This window comes from Entelurus aequoreus, linkage group LG11 (genome assembly GCF_033978785.1).
Source record: "Entelurus aequoreus isolate RoL-2023_Sb linkage group LG11, RoL_Eaeq_v1.1, whole genome shotgun sequence".
NCBI lineage: Eukaryota > Metazoa > Chordata > Actinopteri > Syngnathiformes > Syngnathidae > Entelurus > Entelurus aequoreus.
This window is the reverse complement of record NC_084741.1, coordinates 57009728-57034387: the sequence shown is the minus strand read 5'-3', so window position 1 is coordinate 57034387 and position 24660 is coordinate 57009728. Positions and strand designations below refer to the sequence as shown.

Below are 24660 nucleotides of genomic sequence, written 5' to 3'. Positions count from 1 at the left end.
GTCACTGGTCTAAGTCTAAGTCTAAGTCTAAGTCTAGTCTGGTGTAATTTTTGGTCAAAGTAAAAAACAAAAAAAAAATTTGTCTTTATTTTTAAGTTATCATGCCATGATTTTACCACTTGGGAATAGACTCTGCTCCATGCCGGGGGCCCCTGAGCTAAAACGAGTTTGACACCCCCCGTGCTAGACAGAGGGGCGTACAAAGGGGGGCGGGGGGACGACGAAAGCGCAACATGTCGATAAATAAGACGAAGGCGGCGGACTGGAAGAGTCCACGCTTGTGACATCAGCTTGTAGACGGGCGAGCGACGCAGGAAGCATCAGGACCAAATCTGGAGGCAGTCATCGCTCGACCTCAGCGGCGCGCCAAAAAAAAAAAAAACGCGCACGCAAAGGAGCGGCGCGCAGCCCGTGCAAATATAAGCAGACATGAGAGTTGGCGTCTGCGTCTCAACACGACAAACTTATTCGAGGAAGCCAACGTGAACGGGATTGTAAAAAAAAATCTTGCGGGGTGTGCGCGTGTGCGTGGGAGAAGAGATTCCCAACCTTGATTCACTCCTACGCTGCCACGCGTGTATTCTTTCCCTCCTTATCGGACCTCCGTGGAACACAAGTTTGTCACACAGGAGAGATGCTGACACTTCCCGAGCTGCACTTGCACTCCGGGGAGACTTGAAGAAAAATCCTCCGATGTAATTAAGGTACTTCATCACCTTTGGTTCACTTTTACGTGACGTTATTTTCCTTTTTTGTGTGTGTGTGTATTCAGCATTGTTGCAACTCATTAACACACAATGCGATTATCTCTCGCTGTCTTTAATCATCATTGTTCACTGTAGGTGTTGATTTTGTTCCACTTCCATCACACTAATCCTCTTTTTTTTACCCCCCCCACGCAGCACACCGCGATGATACTAATCAGGCGACCTGATACTACGTCGCGTCCCGTTTGATGTCTGACGTATTTCCACTTAAAAAGGAAAAGTCCAGGAGAACATTTATTTTCTTTTTTTTTTTTTTTTTTTCCACCCCCCCTCCAAACCGGAGTCCGGACAACTAATCGCCGTCCAGATGCAGTTTCGACTCTTCTCATTTGCGCTGATAGTCTTGAACTGTATGGAGTACAGCAACTGTCAGGCGCCGTCACAACGCTGGAGGAGAAGCAAAAGAGGTACGACCCCGCAATCTCTCTTATTTTTTTTTCTCTCTCACCAATAAATCCACCCCAGAACTGACTTTATTATCGCTTCTGACAGCGCTCAGGTGCGATTTAGACTATAAGCCAGGAACATTCCAGAAATGTATGCCAAACGCCAAGAAAGATAAAGAGTAAACCCCCGGGTTTTTTACAACATCTTGATATAACCTTGCTAAAAAAAAGGCTTAAAAAGTTCTTGCACATGTTCCCAAAAATACTTTATCTGTTTCGATTGTCTTCATGTATCTCAAACTATAAATTAAACTATACAATTATCTGCCTGTTTCATGAATGGATGACTTATATTAGGACACGGCAAGCACAACACATTGCTAAAACGATTATACATACATACACAAAAATATGTCAGGTAACACTTTAGTATGGGGAACATATCCATCATTAATTAGTTGCTTATTAACATGCAAATTAGTTACATTAGTCTTTATTAAGTACGTATTAATGCCTTATTCTGCACGGCCTTATTATACAACCAGTGAGCCATTAACTAAGAGTCTTTGATTGATTGACTGAAACTTTTATTAGTACATTGTACAGTACAGTACATATTTCGTGCAATTGAACACTAAATTGTAACACCCGATTTAATATTTCAACTCAAAATCATCAATTCATGGTAGAAATATATACTATCAGCATAATACAGTCATCACACAAGTTAATCATCAGAGTATATACATTGAATTATTTACACTCCGGGTGGTGGGATGTGGAGGGGGTTGGGGTGGGGGTTAGGTTAGGTTGCTATGAAGTGAAGTGAAGTGAATTACATTTATATAGCGCTTTTTCTCAAGTGACTCAAAGCGCTTTACATAGTGAAACCCAGTATCTAAGTTACATTCAAACCAGTGTGGGTGGCACTGGGAGCAGGTGGGTAAAGTGTCTTGCCCAAGGACACAAGGGCAGTGACTAGGATGGCGGAAGCGGGGATCGAACCTGCAACCCTCAAGTTGCTGGCACGGCCGCTCTACCAACCGAGCTATATACCGCCCATGTATGAGCATATTTCAGTCATCATACAAGTTTATCATCTGATAAATGGACATTGTAACAGTGTAGGTCTCACTTTGTCGGATATTTACAGCGAGCAGTGAACATAGTGAGCTCAGAAAGCATAAGAACAAGTATATACATTTGATTATTTACAATCCGGGGAGGTGGGATGTGGTGGGGGGAGGGGGCTAGGCTCGGATTGTAGCTGCCTGGAGGTGTTCTTTTAGTGCGGTTTTGAAGGAGGATAGAGATGCACATTCTTTTACACCTGTTGGGAGTGCATTCCATATTGATGTGGCACAGACGGAGAATGAGTTAAGACCTTTGTTAGATCGGAATCTGGGATTGACGTGGTTTGTGGAGCTCCCCCTGGTGTTGTGGTTATGGCGGTCATTTACGTTCTGGAAGTAGTTTGAAGTAGTCGTCCCTTAAGAACCTCAGAATTATTGCTTATAAGTACTAAGTAAGGAAGTTGTTTTATAGGATTCTCCCCTTAATACCACTTAATGAATAAGGTCTGATTTTACATTAAAAAAACATAACCCTAACCCTAACCCTCAACTCTAAATTAAGTGTTTGTTACTTAGAATATGTTCCCCTAGTGTCCAAATAACTGTAAATTAAGTTGTAGTTACTTGGAATATGTTCCCCATACTAAAGTGTTACCATATTTCATAATAGTGATATTTGTGAATTGAGACGTCGCTGACGTCTAACATTGAATCCATGTTATTTGTTGGGAAAAGGACCAATTTTCAATGGTCTAATCCAGTTGCGCCCAACCTTTTTTGCACCACGGACCGGTTTAATGTAGGCATTATTTTCAGGGACCGGCTTTCCACTTGTGCCAGATAAATACAGTAAAAATAAGTGCATGAAAAAGACAACTCACTATAACGCTGAATTAGTGGGAGCCCTGGGCTTGTTTCTTTGCAATGAGATGCTGATGGAAATCAACCTTTGGCTACAGTCTTGTCACATTTATATTTTATATGTTCATTGATGTGCATTGTATCATGTCACAAAGTTATAACACATATAACAAATAGCAACTTCATATCAGGAGTTTTATAGTACATCTATAAACAAGCTTATTGGTGTGTCTAGTGGGACAGGCGAAAGTTACGTCGGAGAAAATGCAATTGTTTATGAATGATTTAATGTTTCTCTGCGGCCAGGTAGCAAATGTGTCATGGACCGGTACCGGTCCCCGGACCGGTGGTTGGGGACCACTGGTGTAATCAACGTCACAACCTGACAGTGATTAAAGGTCGTCAAAAAGCATTTTGTTTCAACGTTATGTTTGAGTTGCTCAATGTCAGAAGCTAAATAAAAAAAGTTCTCAAGGTCGTTTTAATGTTTTGTACCTGCTGGAGAATTGCCCATATTTGGGGAATATTGCCTATAATCTACAACACTAATGAGAGACAAGAACACATATGTCATTCTAACTCCTAGATGAAAGTCTGCTTACAATGGAGCCAATTATAGCCACAACACATTGCTAAAACGATTAAACATACACCATACATACATACGTACACAAAAATATTTCATAATAGTTACTTCTAAATACTTCTTACCAATGCGACTTTTTGAACATGTGCGGTAGAAAACGGATGGATGGATTAAAATGCATGAGAATGTTTTATGTTTTGAACGTTATTTTTAACACCAGCGGAATTATTCATTACCTATCGTGTTAAACAATGTCAGCTAAGATTTATCTGAGAGCCAGATGCAGTCATCAAAAGAGCCACATCTGGCTCGCGAGCCATAGGTTCCCTACACCTGGTCTGAATCAACGTCACAACCTGACATTGAATAAAGGTCATCAAAAAGCGTGTTGTTTCAACGTTATGTTTGAGTTGCTCAATGTCAGAAGCTAAATAAAAAAGTTCTCAAGGTTTTTTTAATGTTGTGTACCTGCTGGAGATTTGCCCATCTTTCCTTAAGTGGGAACTGCCCTTTTGGGGGGGGGGGGGGAATATTGCCTATAATTTACAATACTAATGAGAGACAAGAACACATATGTCATTCTAACTCCTAAATTTTCGAAAGTCTGCTTACAATGCAGCCAAAAAGCACCAATAATTAGTGATGTGCGATATCACTGATTTTCTTTCCGATCCATCATCCATACATTTTCTACCGCTTGTTCCTCCCGGGGTTGTGGGGGTAGCTGGAGCTTATCCCAGCTGCATTCGGGCGAAGTCGCCACCTCATCTTAGGGCCAACACAGACAGACAACATTCACACTCACATTCACACACGAGGGACCATTTAGTGTTGCCAATCAACCTATCCGCAGATGCATGTCTTTTCGACTTTTTTTTGTGGATTTTTCCGATCCGATACGAGTAAAATTCAGGCTGGCATCGGCAATACCGTGCCAATACTTTGTACAGATATAGAAAACACTTTGAGAACTGGTTGGATTAGGTCCTGACGTTGAGCAAACCAAACTTAATGTTGCTTTTTGTAGACATTTAATCAATGTTGGGTTCTGACGTTAATATGACCATTGAATTTTGATAATTTCTCACCAATATTCTACAACACAAATACAACGTTGAAACAACGTGCTTTTTGACGACGTTTATTCAACGTCAGGTTGTGATTTTGACATGACCATTGAAATTTGGTCGTTTGTATTTGTATCAATGTCTGGGATCTCTCCTTGAAGAGGAACTGCACTTTTTTGGAATTTTGCTTATAATTTACAATTCTTATGAGAGACAAGAACACATATGTTTTTTTTTAATGCGTTCTAATTCGTAAATAAACGTAAATAAAAGTCAGCTTACAATGGAGCTAATGACACAGATGACATCATTGCGTCTATTCCAACCATAAAACCCAATAACCATACAAAAAGCGCCAACAAGTGGTGATGTGCGATACCACTGGTTTTCTTTCCGATCCGATCCGGGTAAAATTTAGGCTGGCATCTGCAATACCGAGCCATTACTTTGTACAGATATACCAAGCAGGCACAAGACATAGAAAACACGTTGAGAACTTGTTGAAGTAGGTCCTGATGTTAAGCAAACCAAACTTAACGTTGGAACAACATGCTTTTTGTAGATGTTTATTCAATGTTGGGTTCTGACGTTAATATGACCATTGAATTTTGATAATTTCTCACCAATATTCTACAACACAAATACAAAGTTGAAACTAGGGCCGCAACAACTAATCGATTAAATCGATTAAAATTGATTATACAAATAGTTGCCGATTAATTTAGTCATCGATTCGTTGGATCTATGCTATGCGCATGCGCAGAGGCTACTTTTTTATTTGTAATTTTTTAAATTTTTTTATAAACCTTTATTTATAAACTGCAACATTTACAAACAGCTGAGAAACAATAATCAAAATAAGTACGGTGCCAGTATGGTGCCAGTATGCTGTTATTTTTCAATAAAATACTGGAAAGGATAGAAATGTAGTTTGTTTCTTTTATCCGATTAGTAATCGATTAATCGTAGTAATAATCGACAGATTAATCGATTATCAAATTAGTTGTTAGTTGCAGCCCTAGTTGAAACAACATGATTTTTGACGACGTTTATTCAACGCCAGGTTGTGATGTTGAGATGGCCGTTGAAATGTGTTTATTTGTATTAGTATCAATGTCTGGGATCTCTCCTTAAAGAGGAACTGCACTTTTTTGGAGTTTTGCTTATAATTTACAATTCTTATGAGAGAAAGAACCCGTGTCTTTTTTTTAATGTATTCTAACTCGTAAATAAACGTAAATAAAAGTCAGCTTACAGTGGAGCTAATGAAACAAATGACGTCATTGCGTCTATTCCAACCATAAAACCGAATAACCACCCAAAAAGCGCCAACAAGTGGTGATGTGCGATACCACTGGTTTTCTTTCCGATCCAATACAGGTAAAATTCAGGCTAGCCAATACTTTGTACAGATATAGCAGGCGCAAGACATAGAAAACACTTTGAGAACTTTTTGAAATAGGTCCTGACGTTGGGCAAACCAAACTTAACGTTGGAACAACATGCTTTTTGTAGACGTTTAATCAATGTTGGGTTCTGACGTTAATATGACCCTTGAATTTTGATAATTTCTCACCAATATTCTACAACACAAATACAACGTTGAAACAACATGCTTTTTGACGACGTTTATTCATCGTCAGGCTGTTACGTTGATATGACCATTGAAATTTGGTAATTTGTATTTGTATCAATGTCTGGGATCTCTCCTTGAAGAGGAACTGCACTTTTTTGGAATTTTGCTTATAATTTACAATTTTTATCTTTTTTTAATGCATTCTAACTCAAAAATAAACTCGTAAATAAAAGTCTGCTTACAATGGAGCTAATGAAACAAATGACGTCATTGCGTCTATTGCGTCTATTCCAACCATGAAACCCAATAACCATCCAAAGAGTGCCAACAAGTGGTGATGTGCGATACCACTGGTTTTCTTTCTGATCCGATACGAGTAAAATTCAGGCTGGTATCGCTATACCGATCTGATACCAATACTTTGTGCTAATATACCTAATGTGTCTGGTAAAATTTAAAAAGTAGTGCATTTCAACTTTCAAGTGCTGCGATGATGTGGCGACTTGTCCATGGTGTACCCCGCCTTCCGCCCGATTGTAGCTGAGATAGGCTCCAGCGCCCCCCGCGACCCCGAAGGGAATAAGCGGTAGAAAATGGATGGATGGATGCATTTCAACTTTCAAGTGTTGCTGCTCTTGAGGAATCATCTTCAAACGATATAAAATCACAGGGCGAAAATAATGATGGCGTTATCCTGCTCTGAATGCGTTATCCTGTGTATATTCAACTACACAAATAGCCTACAATAAAATAACACACACACTTGCTGGTTTATATTTCTGAGTGACTCATTTTATTGGCCGGTAATTTTCTTTAACAAATGACAGACTGAATGAGCACGGTGTTCAGCTGTGCTTGCACATTTCGCACTTACCTAGGCGGAAGAAAAAGTACTGTAATTTCTGGACTATAAGCCGCTACTTTTTCCCCTCGTTTTGGTCCCTGCGGCTTTTTTTTAACGGCTCACGGTAACCAGGGGCGCGCACTACCGAGAGCAAAACAAAGAGTCTGAGAGCGTCAGCGACAGTTTACGCGAAGGAAGTGTTCATGAAAACACCCTCAATATGGAAAACAAACGGAGAAGTGCATATGATGCTGCTTTTAAGTTAAAGGCAATCGATCTGGCTGTCAAAGAAGGAAATAGAGCTGCTGCACGTACCCTTGACTTGGCTGACGACGCCATTTTGGACCTGTTCTTCTCCGACACCGATGAAGAGGATTTCGGTGGTTTTAGTACGCAGGAGGAAGACGATGACACAATGATTAAAGACTGACTACCGGTAATACCGTTGTATTATTTGTACTCTGCACGAATGCTGTTCGCCATGTCAAAGATGTGAAAGTTTGATTGAATGATTGAAAGATTTATTGTTAATAAATGGGACGCTTTGCGTTCCCAAACAGTCATCTCTGTCCCGACAATCCCCTCCGTGGTAGCAGGAACCCCTATATACTACGGTAATTACACATCAAAACGCCTGCGGCTTATAGTCGGGTGCGGCATATATATGGAGCAATCTGTATTTTCCCCTAAAGTTAGCTGGTGCGGCTTATAGGCAGGTGCGGCTTATAGTCCGGAAATTACGGTAGTTCCCACCAATCGCATTTCATTTAGACAAGATCTCAATGATTTAGTTACTTTACACATAGTTTCTTTTAATGAAGTACATTATCTCAAGTAAATATCAAAAGTATCAATATTTTGATTTGAGAAACAATGTTAGAGCATAATGTCCTGGTATTGGGGGTATCAATATTTTAGTATCAATCCGCACATTCATACCAACAATACCCAATTTACATTTCATGACCTGAATATCAACCGAGTTTTAGCGATATTGTTATTATAAGTGCTAACGTTAAGGACCTAATGTTAGTGGCGTAATGATCAAAAAGAGGTAACTTCCTTATGCTGCTGTATTGACATCATCAGCTGGTGAGCTGCTTTCTCGCCTCGGACCTTGTGAAAGTTAATTCTAGATTATAAATCATGCTTCTCACCTGGATAGTAAAATGACGTGGACATGAACTGAGAAGTTTGTACACTTTGACAGCCAACTTAGACCTGCAAATGGTGAAAAAGACCCTAAAAAGACGCTCTTCTCCACGCCCTTTTGTATGAGTCATTGTTTATCTAAACTGCAATATATCCACATCCTAACAGTCGGCATCCCAATGACAGCAGACACTGTACAGTAAGTGATGTCTTATTATGTTGGTTGGCCCTCACGATGTCTGCAGTGAGTAGTAATCAGTGATGTAATCAGTAATCAGCGAACCTTGTGATGTGTCTATTAAATAATTGCGCCACCGTCGGCTTAAAATGAGCAAAATACGTACATATTACATTTTATTATGAATGTGTCTGTTACTACATTACAAGTGTTTGGATGTTTTTTTTAAAAGTGCTTTATAGGCAGAATAGAGCGACGAGGCTCCATTGTAAGCAAGATCGGTAGGTTGTGAGTTCAAACCCCGGCTGAGTCATACCAAAGACTATAAAATTGGGACCCATTCCCTCCCTGCTTGGCACTCAGCATCAAGGGTTGGAATTGGGGGTTAAATGACCAAAATGATTCCCGGGCGCGGCACCGCTGCTGCCCACTGCTCCCCTCACCTCCCAGGGGGTGAACAAGGGGATGGGTCAAATGCAGAGGACAAATTTCGCCACACCTAGTGTGTGTGTGACAATCATTAGTACTTTAACTTTAACTTTAAGTTATTTGCTGGTTAGAATGCGTAAAAAAAGCAAAACATATTTGTTCTTGTCTTGCATAAGGATTGTGAATGATTGTCACAATGATTGGCAAAAATTCCCTAAAAGTGCAGTTCCCCTTTAAGCTACCTAAGCTGCTTTTAATTGATCTCATAACATCTTTGAACAGTTGGTAGGAAACCCGAATAACAATCGCTCAGCCAGGCGCAGTTGAGGATGGGGGGGGGGGGGATCAGCCTCTTTGTAAACACTCCTCTATACTCTCAATGTATGAGGAGACAGTGGGATTAGGAGGGGGGTCCTCTGTAGGCTTGTGACATAACTCATCTCATCCACCGGGTGTAGGTCGAGGGGCTTGTTTTCGCACCATTTTGAGCCGTGCGGCCAACTGTTGGACAACCTGCTCCCTGCCGTGTGTTTGGTACACAGCAGAAGCCATTCACAGTCAAGTCGAGGGGGTTGGTGCTTGTAAATTGTATGGCAATCACAGATTTAATCATATGCACTGCGTGCCAGGGGGAACCTCCACACTCTGAAAGCCCTCCACTGCCCATCTGCAAATAATCAGTCAAGCACTGCGGGGTACTGGCACATACACCGTTTTTTTAGCCCTTCTGTGTGTTTTCCTTTTTTTTTTTTAAATAACTGTTAGTGTCTAGGAGTTTGACGCTGCCTGGCCAATAAAAGGTCACAAAATCTAGCTTTAATACGCAGAGGCATCGTTTCCACAAGCTCCTGTCCTGAGTTTCTTTAATTTAGTTATTGTTGATGAGATATTTCGATCACTGTGTAAATCTCAAATGCTTGTTGGAGTTTACGTTTAGGCTCTCTGGTTTCCAATTCGTCTGTGGAAGTGATGTTTCATGCTGCCCTCCTTGCCACTCTTTTTCAAACTATTGATGAAACAACCTGGTCAGTACTGTATTCAGGTAGTCAGCTGACCTTCTTTTGGCGCTTCAGCTGCAACTATTGATTATTTTAGTAATCGAGTAATGGGTTGCAACAATTAATCAATTAAATCGATTAGTTTGATAGAAATAACTTTGAATTGTAGTGTGTTGCTTCAATTATTTAATAAACATGTATCAAATCCGGAACGCATGGTGTGGCTGTAATTTAAAATACGTAGTTTCCACATAAAGCACACATGGGTGTATGAGGTGGTGTGTGAGTACAGGAGTTTTTGTTTTTAATTTAATCATGCACACATTTTACAAGTGCCATTTCAATGTTGATGATGTGCATTTATTTGCTAAAAAGAACAAAGGTTATGAGAAGCAGTAACATCCTATTATATTTCAACAATTTTCCCTAAAATACGCACTGAGGCTACAGTATAAACTGTGTTTTATCCGATTACTCGATAAATTGAACCAACTAATCTATAGATTACTGGACTACTAAAATAATCAATAGCTGCATCTCTAATCAAGTAATATATTGATTTGTTTGTGCGATTAATTAAGTAATCGAAAAAAACACACGTTACAACTTCAATGGGTGTTTTAGGGAACATTGTTGAAATAAACAACAATTTTGCATAATTTCATTCTCCGAAATTGCACTTTTGACATTAAAAAATGTAATTTAAAAAAATTAGCTAAATCTGTTTTGTGTTTTAGCAAGCTCACTGTTTGTAGGCTGTTAAGGGCTGCTACAAACTGGTCTGGTTAGCTTTTGATTGATTGATTGAAACTTGTATTAGTAGATTGCACAATACAGTACATACTCCGTACAATTGACCACTAAATGATAACACCCGAATAAGTTTTTCAACTTGTTTAAGTCGGGGTCCACGTTAATCAATTCATGGTAAATACAGCTAACGCTAGCAAGCATGTCCACGGCTTCTAAAGTTATGAAGTTACTCTGCTCGAGACCGTGGCTAACTTAGCTTGCTAGCTTAGCAGCTAGCTAGCTGAAAATGAAGTGGTGAAACAAAGCGAGCAAGTGCTTTGTAAATTCGATTAGACTACAAAATATGTCGGAAAAGTGCTAAAGAACGCTATAGAATATTCAAAAGCACACAAAATAGAAAGATAGCACTTAGCTTTGACGACGACGAAGTAGCACGAAGGAGCAGAGCCGAGACAACAGCAGAGTGAACGAGCAGCACCATGAACAATTTTTTTCTTTGTTGGAAAAAAGATAAGGATTTCTATATCATCCGATCTCTGGAATAACGCGATTGGTATTTCATGGATCCTAACGACCGCGTTATACCAAACTGTGAGTATATCATAGTTTAAAGAACTATTTTAAACTATATTAGACTTAGAGACTTAGACTTCGTTTTATTGTCTTTCAAATTCGGAACTTACAGTACAGATAAGAACGAAATTTTGTTGCATAAACTCGTAGTGCAGGGTAAAAGAGCAACAAGGTGCAGATATAAATACATACTGTAGATTACTGTACAGATAAATATAATGCACTTTTGCATATGCATCCACGTTTATGGATGTATGTTATATTGTCTCTATATTCCAGCGAGTTAATCTGTTTTTGGGAGGAATTGAGGGGATTATTATGATGCGTTCACAAGTCTTATGGCCTGATGGAAGAAGCTGTTACAGATATATATAAAGTAGCCCATAAAAATATGCACAAGCGTTGTCATTTTGGAAAGTGGTGCATGTCAAGTCGATTGGGTATTTTCCTCCAGTCTATATTTATCGCAGTAACACAGAGAAACGCATGTGTTAGAGATCATTGACCAATAGGTCTAAAAATTCTTCATACTTTTCAAGCCCTCAAGGTTCTTTTGACAGCTTTATACACAGTCCGTCTGGCATGTACCAGGAGCTATCCAAATCGTTCAGCAGTGTTGAGTCCCAGACACGCTTGAAACTCAATTTGGCCACACTGTACTTGCCGAGCATAGCTGTTTTTATGTCTAACAATAACAACATTCGTGCATTTTGGAACAATCATGGAAAAGGTTTGCCATAGATGTGATACGTGCATGCATGCATGCGCAGCATTACCGAGTGATGCGTAAGAGGGAGGATTTCAAGGAGTACGGTAACTGTATGTGTTTGACATGTCAGTGCTGTCTTTATTATAGCAGTGGTGCCGAAATCCACTGCATCATACCGTTTCCGATATTTTCTTCCGCTCATGCAACTATAAAAGCTAATCGGGAAATATGACATGCCTCTCAGACAATGGTGCTAGAATCTCTGTGACCGAGTCAATCAATACTCAATACAAATATTATTTAATGTGTCATGTTTGAATGTGAGTGTGAATGTTGTCTGTCTATCTGTGTTGGCCCTGCGATGAGGTGGCGACTTGTCCAGGGTGTACCCTGCCTTCCGCCCGATTGTAGCTGAGATAGGCTCCAGCGCCCCCCGCGACCCCGAAGGGAATAAGCGGTAGAAAATGGATGGATGGATGTTTGAGATATTCTTGTACATTTAATACACTATATTGCCAAAAGTATTTGGCCACCTGCCTTGACTCACATATGAACTTGAAGTGCCATCCCATTCCTAACCCATAGGGTTCAATATGATGTCGGTCCACCTTTTGCAGCTATTACCATGCCGTTGTGTCCTTGGGCAGGACACTTCACCCTTTCCCCCGGTGCCGCTCACACCGGTGAATGAATGTTGAATGAATGATAGGTGGTGGTCGGAGGGGCCGTAGGCGCAAATTGGCAGCCACGCTTCCGTCAGTCTACCCCAGGGCAGCTGTGGCTACGAAAGTAGCTTACCACCACCAGGTGTGAATGAATGATGGGTTTTTAACATGTAAAGTGACTTTGGGTACTTAGAAAAGCGCTATATAAATCCCAGGTATTATTATTATTATTATTATTATTATTACAGCTTAAACTCTTCTGGGAAGGCTGTCCACAAGGTTGCGGAGTGTGTTTATAGGAATTTTTGACCATTCTTCCAAAAGCGCATTGGTAAGGTCACACACTGATGTTGGTCGAGAAGTCCTGGCTCTCAGTCTCCGTTCTAATTCATCCCAAAGGTGTTCTATCGGGTTCAAGTCAGGACTCTGTGCAGGCCAGTCAAGTTCATCCACACCAGACTGTGTCATCCATGTCTTTATGGACCTTGCTTTGTGCACTGGTGCACAGTCATGTTGGAAGAGTAAGGGGCCCGCTCCAAACTGTTCCCACAAGGTTGGGAGCATGGAATTGTTTTGGTATCCTGGAGCATTCAAAGTTCCTTTCACTGGAACTAAGAGGCCAAGCCCAACTCCTGAAAAAACCCCCCACACCATAATTCCTACCACTTGGTGGCTGAGTTGTTGTTGTTCCCAAACTCTTCCATTTTCTTATAATAAAGCCGACAGTTGACTTTGGAATATTTAAGAGCGAGGAAATTTCACGACTGGATTTGTTGCACAGGTGGCATCCTATGACAGTTCCACGCTGGAAATCACTGAGCTCCTGAGAGCGGCCCATTCTTTCACAAATGTTTGTGGAAACAGTCTCCATGCCTAAGTGCTTGATTTTATACACCTGTGATTAGGACACCTGATTCTGATCATCTGGATGGGTGGCCAAATACTTTTGGAAATATAGTGTAGCTGTCAGTGGATCTAATGTGAATGTTTATCATGTAAAGTAGATGAAAATGTACAGTAGAAGGTCCTACTGCCGAATAATTATCCCGCCCACTAGAAGCAAGCATGATCCCTGTTATCACTTTCTATTTTCTGGCTAATGATGCCACCTGCTGACTACATCAAATCCCACTTGAGTAGCACTGCCAGGGGCAACATAGACGCCCAGATGTTTAAACAGGTAATGAATATGCACTCGCAGCCAGCGTGGTGACAAGTTGCCATGTGATACCGTTAACCCCTTCACATCTCCAGCCACTAATTTGAATTCCCAAACGTCTGCTGCAGCGAGTTTCCGAGCATTTCCTAGTCGGTTCAGAGTGATGTGCTGTCGCGGACTGCGTCGCCAGATGTCTTAAGGGATGAAAGTGTTTAGATGAAACAAGCGTGGCCCAGCAGGGTGGAGGGAGTGAAGTCAGAGACGCATGACGTTTTGTACCGCTGATGACAGTTGGGAACAAGGTTTGCGGGATGCGTTTTAGGCCAAAATCCACACAAAATAGTCATGACGTGTAGCTGATTATGTCCTTATTTCAACAAAGAATAACAGCGGCAGACGTTAGACAAACAATAGAGTGGGAAACTGTTTAAAACTTGATATGAATGGATGTTTGGTCCTTGGTGTTCAATTTCATTACGTTCTCGCATAAGACCTGATAGGTGAAGTTGTAGACGATGACGGTTCAAATATAAATACCAAGACAGACCGTTCCATCACACACCCCCAGGCACTGAAAATCAGGCCTCTGTGCGCTGAAAGCTTACACGGTCCCCCAGTTTGTGGTTGTGAGTGTTAATGTTGGAACCCGGCACTTCAGTGCAATATAATATGTTGATGAGAGAGAGAGCCCTCCAAGTGGCTGCTTTAAACTTGCCACTCTAGCCTCTGGAAAAAGAGAAGACAACCCTGCAGATGTCTGTTGACGCGACTCTCTCATATAATGCCCCTCTAATCCAGGTGGTGTGACCCCAAACTCGTGTGGCACCGGCCGACCGACACATGGAGGGCTTTGCAGAAAGGCTGAAAAGCGGTCTGAGGTTTCTCAACGTCCGTAGCGGTTGTGCTGGCAAGAAGGGGCGGGGGCTTTTTAGGGCGGACGAGGAAGGCATATTTAAGCAGATCAGCTGGAACCAACTGAATGTGAACAGCATCACCTGAGAGGGATTACAGCGAGCCGAGTCTTGACCTGAACCCGAGCTCTAGCAACACAACTCTCTGTCTTTTTTTTTTGTTCTCAGGCCCCATCCGCCAAGCCTCAATAAGTACTAACGTGTATGTGTGTGTGTGTGTTGTGTGTGGGTGTGCGGCACTAGCAGAAGAGCTAACAAATACAAGATCATCGTGCAGGTGCATGTTCTTGGTGCGCTAATCAATGCATCAAGCCCAGAACAATAATACACACTCTTTCTGACAAGTACCCTATTGACCTTCCCCTGTCACCTGCTCACTCATTGGACAATAAACCACAGCCTGTCCTGTGGATTATCACAGAACCTGTAACAGACAATGAATCACTTTAGGGCCGTATTGATAAATCACATTAGTCTGACCCTGCCTCCGAACTCAAAAGACTAGCTCCTTGTTTGACCTACTAACCCGGGCATGTCGACCTTGCCTGTAACGTCAGCTTCTGCTCCGAGTCACAGCGTATCAGATGAACCTGGTGAAAGGCGCTTCAGTGTGCTCAGGCCATGCTACACTGCTGAAAGCTGGAAGCACAGGCGAATGCATGCAGTGGCATGAACAAGTTGTGACACAGAGATTATTTTAAGTCGAACTACAACTGTATTTTTTTTTTCTTAACAATTTCATTAACTATTTCCCTGCTGTCTCAGAATTAGGGATAAGTACGCTACCAATTACGATATTTGTACTCAACGGTAGCAATTTTTTGTATATTGATAATGCTAATTATTTATTAAAATGTTGTTTTCTGAGCTATTCTTTTCAGTTATCTTGTTTTCTTACATGTCTGTGTTTCATTAGCAAGTACTGTACTGTACTGTATTATATAGTAGACTTGGCATGCAGTTGCAATTCCAAGACATTAGATGGCAGTAGGGCAGCACGGTGGTACAGGGGTTAGTGCATGTGCCTCACAATACGAAGGTCCTGAGTTCGAGCCTGGGCTCGGGATCTTTCTGTGTGGAGTTTGCATGTTCTCCCTGTGACTGCGTGGGTTCCCTCCGGGTGCTCCGGCTTCCTCCCACCTCCAAAGACATGCACCTGGGGATAAGTTGATTGGCAACACTAAATGGGCTTTAGTGTGTGAATGTGAGTGTGAATGTTGTCTGTCTATCTGTGTAAGCTGGCGACTTGTCCACGGTGTACCCCGCCTTCCGCCTGAATGCGGCTGAGATAGTCTTCAGCACCCCCCGCGACCCCAAAAGGGACAAGCGGTAGAAAATGGATGGATGGATGGCAGTAGTTTATGGACTACAGTGTGTTGGCTTAGTCAGGAAGCAGTCTTTGCCATTAGGTTGATTCTGCCAGTCTTTTCTTTTGTTGAGCTATACAAAGTGTGTATACTGTAAGTATTGTATTTATTACACATCAGCTGTGTAATTAACTCGATACTTATTACTCAATGCTAGCACATTATGAAAATTGAAGCCTTGCTCTACTTTTTGCTACTGTATGTGACCTCACGTGCAATAACGGTATCGTAATATTGGTTTTACGTGAATTGGTACCCAGTAGTACCGACAGACTTTGACTGATACCTATACAAGTACCAAATTCTCACCCTAACCCATTTCTATTCAAATTTTTGTTTTACTAAGTTACATTAACATAACCCATGTTCACAGAGTAATGACTGAGATGGAATATGTATCAGTAGGGTCCAATAACAGCTGTATGTGAATAGTATGATACAAAAAATAAAAAAGCACTGAATCCAGAAGTGTTAATTTGTAACTGTTTTTAATTTAGTTTTAGTCATTGTCCTTTGACAAAAATTTATTTTAGTTTCAGTCATATTTTAGTCATCTAAATTAATATAGTTTTAGTCGACCAAATTCCTCAACATGTTCGTCAATGACAATTACAGTATAATTTTTTCGACTTAAATATAAAATTTAACGGATAACATATCTTTGAAGATGTCTTGAAATCACTTTTATTAGGGTTAATGCAGAACATCTCAAACACTAAATTCACCACAAGACCTGCACTCCATTAATATTTCAATTAGTACATTTTACACTAACTTTACTGTGTGTTATTATTTTAGCTGAAATTAAGCATCGTTTTCAAATGTTGAATATTATATGACTAAATAGTCATATGAAGAAACTAGTTTTACTTTATAGTTTGTATAACTACACTGAGTGTGCGCAAACGGCGTCTTGGCCGCTGTCCCATTTAAGTATACCAACTAGTGTTATAGATCTAGGACGTATATGTATCTCACATACCTGTCCTCCATTGTGTGTTGTCAAGTTGTGCAATTAATAGCTTAACAGTGTGCAGAGGACATCGATTATAGTGCACTGTACAAATAGCTTGCTCATTAGATTGACGGGCAAGCTCGCCCATAGTGTACTACAAAAGTAGTGGTTGAGTAAGCAGTTTTGCTCCTGCCCTACTATCTTTAATCGTAACAGTAATTCAGTACAGTATGAGTCATTTGGAATTATTAGCTTTGGCCTACTTACTGTTAGACTTAGACTTTGAATTAGACAAACTTTAATGATCCACAAGGGAAATTGTTCATTGTTGCATAGATGTCCTGATGATTAGCCTGCAGATGGCGCTAGGGATGATGTTTGATAAGAAATTATCGAGTTCGAGCCCATTATCGAATCCTCTTATCGAACCGATTCCTTATTGATTCTCTTATCGAATCCAGCTAGGTTGTTGTATATGGAAAAAAACACAATATTTGGTTTAACAAAAGCTCACTTTTATTTTATAAGAAAAAAATTAAATATAATAAATAAATAAATATTGACTGTTACCCCCTAAAAAAAAATAAAAAATAAATATTGACTGTTGTTACCCAAAGTATATTAAGTGGGATTTTTCAGAAAAACAAATATATACAGTAACACAAAAACAACATGTCTCTGTGATCACAATAGGTGTATAAATAATAATATAGTGTTAAATAAAATCAGTCCTTTGGGCATAAAACTGAAAATAATACAGCTCTCCAAAAAGTGCACTTCTGCTGCTATTGGAACATACTAACTACACACACAGGCAGACAGCTAGCAAACAATCCAAGACGTCTAATAAAGTTCCAAAGCAGATTAATCCATTCAGGCTCTTTATTGTTGTTGATCTTGCTTTGTCTTTTCCTATCTTTACTTTTGTCTTGCACTGGACTGTTATTTTATTTTTTTAAAAACTGAAACACACACAATGACAAATGTATAAGCTATGTGATTCAATTAACATACTGAAATGTAAAACACAATAAATATGTAAATATTAGCTTCACGCAAATATACAGTACTGTCATCAAACAAATACTTCTGAGTGTTGAAACTATTTCGATGGTGGAAATACACGACTGGCAGCCATTTTAAGTCCTCAAAACATCCATTGAAACAGTGCGCAAAAATTGTTTTTCAATAAACATCTTACTATCAAATGTAACCACTTTCCACCTTAATATTGAGTTACATAAACAAGTTAAACAGTTTACTTACAGACTTATCTTTTCCAAGGCTTGTAAGTGCTAACACAACTTGTCTACTTCTCAATTGTCTCATGAACTGAACCGCCAACCCGGAAGTGCCCAAACTAATGATGCATAGTATTTTCATATCGCCACAAGGTGTCAGTAAGAGTCTACAATCAAATAGCATAACGTTGCCCATTTGGGATTCGTTCCCAGGGATTCAAATAAAGAAACAACTCTTTTTCTTTACTATAGTGGCCTCGATAACGGGAACCGGTTCTCAAAAAGGGATTAGAGCCCATGGAATCGGTTCTTTTCTTATCGAACAACCGCGAGAATCGGTTTCGAACATCATCCCTAGATGGCGCTTCACCTTGGTTGTATTTTTAACGAAGAAAATGGAGCCACAAGGTTTACAATGTGTAACGTTGTCTACAGTGGAAAAAATGTGACGTGAGTTCACATGTCTTCTCTTTTTTTCCAGGTGTAGAAGACATATTGTAATGATGTGTGTAACAATACAGTAGGGATGTAACAATATGAGAATTTCCTATTGTGACCAAAATTATCACGGTTAACATTAATATCGTGGTATTGCTGAATGTACTCAAAAGGTTTTGTTAACATAACTAAAATAAATATACGCACAGTTAAAAAACTCACTATTTTGTATGTCTTGTGTTTCTTATGTTTCACAAAAGTGTTTTAGTTTTAGTGCTTTATCGGTTTTATAATTTAAGTTTAAATTGTTGTACTGTAAATATATGTTTGTACTGAAGCACTTTACAATTTATGCAAATGAAAAAGGCATAATAGATAAAATCTATTATAATTATGAATTAGTTTTGCAAGGGGTTGCCCTACTCTGTTCAGCGGTACTTGAACGCACCATAAAACATAGATAGATAGGAAAGATCGATCATCATAATTTTGTTCTCAGAGAGCAGAGCTTATACGTTCAATGTGCCCAACTGAATATCTTTGTTGCTCAGACAGTAATGTGTTGATATATGTTTAGATTGGAGTTTTTAACGGTGAAAGACACATGTCTCTTGTTTTCATGTTAGCATTTAAGCTGGCGAGCCGGCACCGGTCAGTCCGTGAGTTTATCAAAGTGCAGTTATCAATTTCAGTTGTTCGATCATTTTAAATTTTAAAGGGTAATACTAATCGTCAGGAGTTTTGTCGCGGTCATCATTAATACTGTTTATCGTTACATCACTGCAATACAGTCTTGTTTCCCAGTGAACAAATCCAAACACCGTGTCTTAGCACTCATAGTTCTGATTGGATCCCCATGCATAATTGGATAGTTATTTTTGTCTTGTTTTTATTCGTCGACTAAATTGTCAATTTCGTCTTTGATTTTGTCAACGTGCAATTGTTGTGATTCGTTATTGTTCTATTTTAGTCAGGGGAAAATAGGTCATTGACGATAACTTAGACGAAAAACATTTTTCTACGAAATTAACAATGGAATCCAGACAGTGATTCGGCTCATCCCCAAAATGTAATCACTTATTCCTACTCTATTTGGGACATTACCTGAAAAGTAGATGCAATTCTGCCAATGACTTTTTGAGCTCTATTATTCAGAAATGGAGTGAACACTTTTGTCTGTCTTCACTGTCTTTGTCTTTGTGGGTGTAGGCGGGGCTAAATACACACACATATACACACAGAAGCGTAGATTGTAGAAATTATCTAGTCTCACCCAAAATCTAAACAGTTGTTTTTTTTATCCCATTTTGGACATTTTCTGAGAGTTTTATAAAAATCCGCCCATAACATTTTGAGTCATTTTGCTAACTAACAGACATAAAGACAAGCTAACTGAAACGATCAAATGAGTTTGTGGCAAAGGTAACAAATTGCGCTCTGACTTTGTCACAGAAGTGTTAGCAGTGATGTCCAGTGATGCTCGTACTGAGCTTCATTTCTATTATGAAAAAGTGACAAAATATTAGCCTTTAAGTAGTTCTAACGCAACAATTTACATACGTTTCGACCATGTTATTCAAACAAATATCATTTTGTAAAAGTGTTTCTTCAGCCCCTCCCCTGCATGCATGATTGGATAGTTATTTTCGTCTCGTTTTTATTCGTCGACTAAATTGTCAATTAATTTTGTCATTGTTTTCGTCAACGTACAATTGTTGTGATTTGTTATCGTCCTATATTAGTCAGGGGAAAATAGGTTGTTGACGATAACTTAGACGAAAACATTTTTTTAAACAAAATTAACACTGGAATCCAGACAGGGATTTGGATCATCCCCAAAATGGAATCACTTATTCCTACTCTATTTAGAAGATTACCTGAAAAGTAAATGGAATTTTGTCAATTACTTTTTGAGCTCTATTTGGCCGAATGACAGAAACAGAGTTAACACTTTTGTCCGTCTCCACTGTCTTTGTCTCTGTGGGTGTAGGCGGGGCTACATACACACACATATACACACAGAAGTAGAAATTAGTCTCACCCAAAATCTAAACAGTTGTTTTTTTTTATCCCATTTTGGACATTTTCTGAGAGTTTCATAAAAATCCGCCCATAACATTTTGAGTCATTTTGCTAACTAACAGACAGAAAGACAAACTGCCTAGTGATGCTCATACTGAGCTACATTTTTGTTATGAAAAAGTGACAAAATATTAGCCTTTAAGTAGTTCTAACGCAACAATTAACATACGTTTTGACCATGTTACTCAAACAAGTATTATTTTGTAAAGTTGTTTCTTCAGCTCTTATTTTGGACCGGATTTTTCAGGTATACCTGCATTGTGGAGTGAGTGTATTTGGAAAATAGTGTATAGGGAGCTTTTTATCTTTCCTTTTTGGAGGCTGGAAGAGGTACACAACGGGATCCTCTCTTCCACTCTCCATCATTGTCATGACAGGATCCCATATGCTGGCAAGGCTGAATGCCAAACAGATGTTTTTGTTTTAAGCGACATTTTACCACAGTGTAAAACCAAATTTTTCGGAAATCTGAAATGAAATGAACATATTATGCAAAAGCTCAGGCTGCCCACATTTCCATGGGGCCTTAGGAAACTCTGTAACTGCGGACAAAAAGTGCAGTGTCTCTCCTAAAGCGAGGGAGATTTTATTTTTAAGCCTCACCAACTGTATACATTGTTCCCCTGTGTATACACTCCCCTGAGGCAATTACACCTCGCTCCGTTTCCTCATAAAGCTACTAAATATGAACAGCCAATTTGGTCCCAATGTCTCAAGTTTATTGGGCCGTAAAATTTGTAATACGTGGATCATTACTAAGTGCCACACATAAAACAACAACACAAAAGACGTATTTTTTGAGAAAAAAAATAGTCATGCAAGTGTTTCACAGGTAGGAGAGCTGCCCAGAACCCTCAGGCTTGGAGTGAAAGGCACTTTCAAACTACTTTTTTCCTCTCACATTACTAATACACACATCGGAAGAAATTCAGGGAAGAGCTGTGCAGAGGTAAAGCAGTGAATACAATTGGCAACCATTGTGTTTTCCCTCAATTAATCTGATAATAGGAATTTAGTAAATAGTCCAATTTCCCCCAGTTGACTGGATATACACCTGGATCAAACTAATACACTTGTTTTCTTGCCAGGACAATGGTGTGTTGGAAGCAGCTGTACAATAGTCCTAGTAGAGTACAGTGTAACCTTGATTCACAAACGCCTCTGTTTGCGACCTTTTTGGTTTACAAACCTTTACTTTGCGCCAAATATGTGTGTGAACCATGTCTCGCCGTACAAACGCTTCATTCATTCATTCATTAATTAATTTTGGATGCAGCTTGAAACCATCGGTGGCTGCCGATGGTTTGTCGTACTTTGCGCCGGTCAGAGCTGTGTGAGCCTATTTTACAGTTTACTCTGTATGATCAGAAACGCTTTAAATGTGTCCAAACTCTCACAGTCTCGCTGTATAGCTTTGGGTTGGTAGACAACCGCTTTGCGCTAGCGTTTTAGCTCGTTAGCCTCTGGCTTGCGGCACTTTCAGTTTGAGGATTTTATTGGCGAAGGGCGATGCCACAGCCGATGAACGATAACCTCACAATGTTAGTTTGTGCTAATGCTAGTAGGGACTACGCAAAGCCACTGCTCGTTTATCACTCCGAAACCCCCAACAATGCCACAAACCTACTCAGTGGCCTAGTGGTTAGAGTGTCCGCCCTGAGATCGGTAGGTTGTGAATTCAAACCCCGGCCGAGTCATACCAAAGACTATAAAAATGGGACCCATTTCCTCCCTGCTTGGCACTCAGCATAAAGGGTTGGAATTGGGGGTTAAATCACCAAAAATGATTCCCGGGCGTGGCACAGGCTGCTGCCCAGTGCTCCCCTCACCTCCCAGGGGGTGAACAAGGGGATGGGTCAAATGCACAGGACGAATTTCACCACACCTAGTGTGTGTGTGACAATCATTGGTACTTTAACTTTAACTTTTTACTTTAAATATTCGCAGACCTTTGGTAAAATAATTGTCCTTTTTTTTGTTTTTTATATTTTACCAACATGGTGGTTAATGTTTTGGAGCACACCAACAAGACTTTTGTGTGTGTTTTGACTAGGGATGTCCGATAATGGCTTTTTTGCCGATATCCGATATTCCGATATTGTCCAACTCTTAATTACCGATACCGATATCAACCGATACCGATATATACAGTCGTATAATTAACACATTATTATGCCTAATTTGGACAACCAGGTATGGTAAGGTTAAGGTCCTTTTTTTAAAGAAATTATAAAATAAGATAAACAAATTAAAAAAAATTTCTTGAATAAAAAAGAAAGTAAAACAATATAAAAACAGTTACATAGAAACTAGTAATGAATGAAAATTAGTAAAATTAACTGTTAAAGGTTAGTACTATTAGTGGACCAGCAGCACGCACAATCATGTGTGCTTACGGACTGTATCCCTTGCAGACTGTATTGATATATATTGATATATAATGTAGGAACCAGAATATTAATAACAGAAAGAAACAACCCTTTTGTGTGAATGAGTGTAAATGGGGGAGGGAGTTTTTTTGGGTTGGTGCACTAATTGTAAGTGTATCTTGTGTTTTTTATGTTGATTTAATAAAAAAAAAAAATAAAATAAAAACGATACTGATAATTTAAAAAAAACGATACCGATAATTTCCGATATTACATTTTAAAGCATTTATCGTCCGATAATATCGGCCGGCCGATATTATCGGACATCTCTAGTTTCGACATTTAAGCTTGCTGTAATGTTGTTGCGTTGTGTGATTACATTGATTCTCATCGGCAACTTTTTGGTTTACGAACTGTGTTCAAGAACCAATTCGAGTTTCCAATGCATTTGCAAGTCTCTAATAGTTACCTGACAACTCCAGGAAGGAACTACCATATATGGGTGATATTCAGTTTGTAATAATAGCTCGTATTGTGAGTAAACCTTTTTTCTGCGAGCGATTTGTGTCCTTCCCACATGTTCATTTGTTCCTCTTTTACCAAATGTTTGTCCCTCTTAAAGAAGGCATCTGCTGAATGTAATCTGAAAGAAATAGTGTGTCACTATTGTCAAACTGTTCCTAGTCAATCAATGGTCGCCTTAACTGTCTGGCCTGAACGCAGTTTATAATACACACCAAATGCACACCTTTTAATAAAATGTATATCGCCATGTCCTTATGATGCTCTTTGTGGGACAAGCAATGTAATTCTATACTTCCAGAGACTCCTTAAAGGAAATGAGCCAAGGTGTGCAGCAACAAGCACACACACTTTGGCACTATTCGCGTCTATAAAAAAAAACTAAGGAATAGCACTATGGTTGCTAAATGCTGTGACCACCCCCTCAAACCCTTGACAGATGGACATGACTCCAACCTACCCCCCATCTCGCTATATTTATGGGACCTCTAATTATGCTTACACACCACATCAAAATACGGCTCAGCATGCAACGCTTTTGTTATTGACAGGAGGTAAGTTGCTTAGATGCAATAAAACGTCTATCTGCAATACGGTGCGCCTGTAATTCCGCGACCCAAATATGGCCATTAAGATAAAGTAAGCTGCCCTCTCCCTTCTTTGGTAGTGGAGGTCCGTCAAATCTCTAGAAACAACGGCTAAAAAAATAGTCACTTAGTTAATGTGAAAGATAGATGGATAGAGCAAAATAAAAATGTCAAAATACAGAAAACAAAACCCATAAACATGTTATCATATCCTACAAAGGTCCAGCAAATTTCAACAAACCCTAAACATCAGTCTGTGTTCGATTATTCCCCAGTGTTTCAGTTAGGTTTGCGCATTCTATAAAAAAATAAATGATATACATAATGTATGTTAATCAAAACATTCTCGCTGTGTCTCGCAAATTTGACAGGATCAAGCGAACAAACAGGTAATTTAGCATTCTCTCCAGTG

General features: G+C 39.6%; 1 protein-coding gene across 1 annotated transcript in view; it reads left to right on the top strand.

Annotated features, from left to right (window-relative positions):
* The first annotated feature begins 281 nt into the window (after positions 1–281).
* rspo2 (R-spondin 2) overlaps positions 282–24660 on the top strand; it is a 121686-nt gene continuing 97307 nt past the window's right edge. The window contains exons 1-2 of the mRNA XM_062063587.1: positions 282–704; positions 903–1174. Of these exons, the coding sequence (XP_061919571.1) occupies positions 1075–1174 (100 nt within the window). The 5' untranslated portion in view covers positions 282–704; positions 903–1074. The remainder of the gene's footprint in view (positions 705–902; positions 1175–24660) is intronic.